The sequence below is a fragment of the Dipodomys ordii genome, unplaced genomic scaffold (genome assembly GCF_000151885.1).
Source record: "Dipodomys ordii isolate 6190 unplaced genomic scaffold, Dord_2.0 Scaffold79, whole genome shotgun sequence".
Classification (NCBI taxonomy): Eukaryota; Metazoa; Chordata; class Mammalia; order Rodentia; family Heteromyidae; genus Dipodomys; species Dipodomys ordii.
Genome location: NW_012267295.1, coordinates 1,518,457 through 1,524,746, shown reverse-complemented (window position 1 = coordinate 1,524,746; position 6,290 = coordinate 1,518,457). Strand labels below are relative to the sequence as shown.

Here is a 6,290-nt window from a genome sequence, read left to right as displayed (position 1 = left end):
CAAGCATGCAAGGCAAGTGCTCTACCACTGAGCCACCTTCCCAGCCCGTTGCTGGTTATTTTTGTAATAACCAAAAACTCAAAAACTTTCCTGCCTGGCTAGCCTCCAGTTTCAATCTTACCACTCTTAGCCTCTCAAGTGGCTAGAATTAGAGATATCAGTCACTACCACCCAGTTTAAGTTATTCTCTCTTTTTTTTGTCAGTTGTGGGGCTTGAACTCTGGGCCTGGCAGCTTTCCCTGCACTCTTCAGCTCAAGGCCAGCACTCTACCGCTTGAACCACAGCACCACTTCTGGTTTTCTGGTGGTTTATTGGAGATAGGAGTCTCACGGTCTCTCCTGCCCCGCCTGGCTTTGAACCATGATCCACAGATCTCAGCCTCCAGAGTAGGATTACAGGTGTGAGCCACCACTGCCTGGCTATTCTCTTCTTTTATAGCATTGTAACAGGAGGAAGAAATTTTACCCTTAAGAAGCATGCCCTTGGGCTGGGAAGTTGGCTCAGTGGTAAAGTGCTTCCCTCACATGCCTGAGGCCCTGGGTTCCTTTCCTCAGTACCACATAAGCAGAAAAATGCCGGAAGTGGCACTGTGGTTCTCTAATGGTAGTGTGCCTTGGGCTGAAGAAACTGAGAGACAGCATCCAGGCGGAGTTCAGCCCCCACAACCCGCAAAAAGAAAGAAGAAGAAAAAGCATTGCCCTTAGCAGGGCACCAGGGGCTCACACCTGTAATCCTAGCTACTCAGGAGGCTGAGAACTGAGAATTGCAGTTGGAGTTAGCCCTGGCACCGCAAGACTGGAAGTGGCTCTGTGGCTCAGTAGTAGAGTACTCACCTTGAGCTGAAGAGCTGAGCGATAGTGCCCAGGCCCAGAGTTTAAGCCCCACGACAAGAAAAAAAAAAAAAAAGGAACGAAAGCTGGGTGCTGGTGGCTCAGGCCTGAAATTCTAGCTACTCAGGAGGCTGAGATCTGAGGATCAAGGTTCAAAGCCAGCCCGGGCAGGAAAGTCCATGAGACTCTTATCTCCAATAAACTACTAGAAAACCGGAAGTGGTGCTGTGGCTCAAGTGGTAGAGCACTCCCCTTGCGCTGAAGAGTGCAGGGACAGTGCCCAAGCCCAGAGTTCAAGCCCCACGACCAACCAAAAAAAAGCAGCAGCAGCAGCACACCCTTTTACTGTATGTAGTGGCTCACACTTCAGCTACAAAGGAAGGGGATCAAGAGGAGCACATTTTGAGACAGCCCACGCAAAACAAAAATTTTATCAAGAACTCATCTCCCCCAACAGCTAGGCATGGCAGCTTGTGCCTCTCAGACACACAGAAAACCAAAATAGGATAATTGTAGTTCAGCCAACCTGGGTACAAACACTTAACACTATTTAGTGTTACAGCCTCTGCTTCAGTTCAAACCCTAATGCCATGGCAGGGGAGGGGTGTATGTGAAATATACCACACTGGGACTTGAATTCTGGCCTCTTTGGCTTGACTTTTCATTCATGACTAGTACTCCACAACATGCATCCATGCATCCAGTTCTGGCTTTTTGCTGATCAGTTGGAGATAAGGGTCTCAAGTTTTCTGCCCAGGCTGGCTAAAAACAAAACAAAAAATAATGGGTAATTGAGCCGGGCGCTGGTGGCTCACGCCTGTAATCCTAGCTACTCAGGAGGCTGAGATCTGAGGATCGTGGTTCAAAGCCAGCCCGGGCAGGAGAGACTGTGAGACTCCTATCTCCAATAAACCACCAGAAAACCGGAAGTGGCGCTGTAGCTCAAGTGGTAGAGCGCTTGCCTTGAGATGAAGAGCTGTGGGACAACGCTCGGGCCCAGAGTTCAAGCCCCATGACCGACAAAAAAAAAAAAATAATAATGGGTAATTGAGGATGGCGATGCTGCTGCAGGATGTGAAGTTTTGCTGCTGTCAGTGATGCCATTGCTCTTGTTCCCACAGGCATAGAATGTCAGGCTAACCAGGCATCTGCGACTTCCGAAGAGTGTACGGTTGCGTGGGGAGTCTGTAATGTAAGCAAATGTCTTCACCTATCAACATTGCTTATAAACACATTATCTACTTCTTTGTCAATTGTTAAACTTTCTTTAAAAAAAAAAAGCCCACTATCTCTCCCATGAGGTAGACAAAAAAATAATTCCAAATCCTCGTACTATTCATTTTTAACAGGGTAACTGTTAGGTTTTTAAAAAGAGGTAGTTGAGTAAGAACAGCACCACGCACGTGGTATTCAGGTAAGGGTTAGGTTTATTCATCGTTCTGGCTGGCACCAGGCCATGTTGGCCCTCCATGCGGCTGGGAAAGGCCTGGGAGAGAGAGCTGGGAAAGAGCTAGAAAAAGAGAGCATTTGGGCCTGGGCTAGGCCTTATCTAGGGTATGAGCGGAGAAAGGTATGGCCACATCAAATTCAGATGTGATCTCAGCAGATGCATATGTGACCTTTTCCAGGTATGCCAGTTGCCTAGGTAACGCTGGTACTGGGTGTAGACTTTGCTGCTAGGAGGGTGGAGTCTGCTCAACATCCATGAGTGGAACTTACAGTAACTATTAGTTAAAGAGGAAAAGGGACTATTTTATCTTAACTATACCATGGGCCACTGGGACTGTAGCTTAGTGGTAAAGCACTTGCCTAGCACAGGCAAGACCCTAGGTCCAATCCCCAGCATAGGAGGAGGAAGTGGAGACATCATGCCAATAATCCCAGTACTCAGAAGTCTGAGGGAAGAAGATGGCAGATTTAAAGTCAACCTTGGCTGTATAGTAAACATCTATTTCATAAAACCAATCATAATAAAAATAATAAAGGGCAGCTATTTATTAGCAGTATTTGGGTGGGGGTCCGTAGTGGGGCTTGAACTCTGGGCTTTGGGGGCCCTGTCCGTGTGTTCTTCAGCTCAAGGTGAGCTCTCTACCCCTTGGGCCAAAGGGCCACATCTGGTTTTCTAATGGTTTATTCAAGATAAGAATCTCTTGGAGGGACTAGGAAGGTAGCTCAGTGGTAGAGTACTTGCTTTGCATACATGCGGCCCTGGGTTCAATTCCTCAGCACCACATAAGCAGAAAAAGCCAGAAGTGGTACTGTTGCTCAAGTGGTAGAGCGCTAGCCTTGAGCTGAAGAGCTGAGGGACAGCGCCCAGTCCCAGAGTTCAGGCCACAGGACCAGCCAAAAAAAACAAGTCTCATGGACTTTCCTACCCTGGCTGGCTCAGATCTCAGCCTCCTGAGTAGCTAGGATTACAGGCGTGAGCCACCGACACCCAACAACAGTATTTTTTTTTTTCCTGGTCATGGGGCCTATGCTCTTGAGCCTAGACACTGTTCCTGAGCTCTTCAGCTCAAGGCTAGCACTCTACCACTCTGAGCCAAAGGGCCACTTCCACTGTTAGCAGTATTTTAAGGATTCATCTTAGGCAGTAGTCTTCAAAGCCTAGTCCTCCATCCATTTATTTATGTATGTATTTATTTATTTATTTACTTATTTATTTATTTCGGTTGTGAGGCTTGAACTCTGGTCCTGGGCACTGTCCCTCAGCTTCAACTCAAGGCAAGCTCTCTACCACTTGAGCCATAGCACCACTTCTGGTTTTCTGGAGGTCAATTGAAGATAAAAGTCTCATGGACTTGCCTGTCCAGGCTGGCTTTGAATCAGTTTTCAGATCTCAGCCTCCTGAGTAGCTAGGATTATAGGCATGAGCAACCGATATCCTGCAGGGCTGGAATGTTTTGAGAATTTCTAGGATCTGCTATCTACATATACATATATACATTCAAAAGCCTAGTCCTAGTCTTTCAAAGTCTTTCTTTTTACCTTTTCTGTGAGTGCCAATCCTGGGATTTCAGCTCAAGGGCTTGGGTGCTGTTCTGAGCTTTTTTGCTCAAGGCTAGTGTTCTACCACTTGAGCCACAGATCCATTTCCAGTTTTTTGGTGGCTAATTGCAGTTAAGACTCTCACAGCCAGGCGCCAGTGGCTCACGCCTGTAATCCTACTTACTTAGAAGGCTGAGATTTGAAGGTGGGGGTTCAAAGCCAGCCGGGGCAAGAAAGTCTGGGAGACCCTTCTCTCCAATAAACCACCAGAATACCGGAAGTGGTCTGTGGCTTAAGTGGTAGAGCATTCACCTTGAGTTGAAGAACTGAGGGACAGCACCCAGTCTCAGAATTCAAGCCCCATGACCAACCAAAAAAGAAAGAGGCTGGGAAGGTGGCTCCATGGTAGAGTGCTTGCCTCGCATGCATGAGGCGCTCAGTTCAATTCCTCAGCACCTACATGTAAACAGGAAAAGCCAGAAGTGGCTCAAGTGGTAGAGCACTAGCCTTGAGCTGAAGAGCTGAGGGACAGCGCCCAGGCCCAGAGTTCAGGCCCCACGACTTGACCCAAAAATTAAAAATTTAAAAAAAATTAAGAAAAAAGTCTCACAAGACTTTCCTTCCCAGGCTGGCTTAGAAAGCAATCCTCAGACCTCAGCCTCCAGAGAAGCCAGGATTACTGGTATGAGCCACCAATATCCAGCTTATGTATCTTCTGAGCAGGTTTTAAGGGCATGTGTCTGTGAAACTAATTTTGAAGAATAAGCATTCGAATATATGTGGTTTTTTTGTTTGTTTTGTTGTTTGGGTTTGTTTTTTGTTTGTTGTTGTTTTTGCCAGTCCTGGGGCTTGTGCTACTTTTGCTCAAGGCTAGCGCTCTACTACTTGAGCCACAGTACCACTTCTGGCTTTTTCTACTTATGTGGTGCTGAAGAATCCAACTCAAGGCTTCATGCATGCTAGGCAAGCACTCTGCAGCTGAGCCGCCCCTGTGTATGTGTTTTAAACAGGGCATTTAAGAAAATTATATTTTTTCTTTTTAATATGGTCTGTGCCCAAATGCGGTGCAGCCTTGGATTCAGTGTTCAGGCTTGCAGAGCCTGACAGCTATGGAGGATAAACATTGTAGCCCAGGTTAACAATGTGTCTGTACATCCATAGAGTCCCAGTCATAAGAGCTAAAATTGCCCTACCCAAGCCTCCTGTGTCCTCGGAGGGGACAGAGGACCTACAGCTCCTGGCCTGACACAGGGAGTCATAGGTTCTGGGATAGGACCACCCTTCCCCTCTCTCTTACTTGCTATGTGACTTTGGGCCAAGGTTTTTACGTCTCTAATCCTGGATTCCCTCATGTAAAATGTGGCTAATAGTAGACCATTTTAGTTAGGATCAAATGATTTAATGTTAAAGAGGGCTTAGACCTGCTCCCAGTATATAATAAACATGGGTTTGTGTAAATGTCTGAATCAATGCAGATTTGTGTGGAGGCCTCTTTGTACTTCTTCCCATGTCCCCATGTTCTAGAGCTCTCTTTCCCTCCCATTCCTGCACAGTGCTTTTTTTTTTCTTGCCAATCCCAGGGCTTGAACTCAGGGCCTGGGCGCTGTCCCTGAGCCTGTTTGTGCTCAAAGCTAGTTGTCTACCACTTGAGCCACAGTGCCATTTCCCAATTTACTCTATTACCCTGGCTGGCTTTGAACCACGATCCTCAGATCTCAGCCTCCTGAGTAGCTAGGATTACAAGCATGAACCACTGTTGCCCAGCGCAGAGCGTCTCCTTCAGGGTCACAGGAGTCTGTGTGGCCTTATCCATGAGGATAAGAAAGTCAGACTGGATATTTTGCTGTCCTTGACACTGAGGCATAAGCTAAGAACCGTGTTCCTTTGTGAGAAGGAAAAGAGGGTGAGCTCCACTAAGTGTGGTTAAGGAGCACCTTACTCAGATTAGCCTATCATGAAGGAAAGAAGGCACAATGTGTCAGCAGCCCTGGTCTAGACTTGAGTGCTAATTCTGCCTCTCTGTGAGTTAGGCAAGTCACTTGTCTGGGTTGCAATTTCCTGTCTGTAAAGTGCAGATAATAGTATCTATCTAGGAAAGTCTTTGAGACGCGTATCTCCAATAAACCACTAGAAAACTGGAAATGGTGCTGTGGCTCAAGCTGTAGAGCGCTCACCTTGAGCTGAAGAGCTGAGGAAAAGCTCCATGACCAACCAAAAAAAAAAAATCTAGCCTGCTCCATGAGCTCAGATGAGGTTGAACATGTGAACCTGGTCTGAAAACCACGAGCTGCTGTAAATGTATCCTCTCTAACACAGAACATTGTCCGTTCAACACAAATTGGAATAACTGGATGAAAAATGCTGTCAGGGGGCTGGAAAGGTGGCTCAGTGGTAGAGCACTTGCCTTGCATGCCTGAGGCCCTGGGTTCGATTCCTCAGCACCACATAAGCAAAAAGAAAAAAGCCGGAAG

General features: G+C 46.9%; 1 protein-coding gene across 1 annotated transcript in view; it reads left to right on the top strand.

The window, feature by feature from the left end:
• Rbx1 (ring-box 1, E3 ubiquitin protein ligase) overlaps positions 1 to 6,290 on the top strand; it is a 35,612-nt gene that overhangs the window by 24,835 nt on the left and 4,487 nt on the right. The window contains exon 3 of the mRNA XM_013024911.1: positions 1,953 to 2,023. Within this exon, the coding sequence (XP_012880365.1) occupies positions 1,953 to 2,023 (71 nt within the window). The remainder of the gene's footprint in view (positions 1 to 1,952; positions 2,024 to 6,290) is intronic.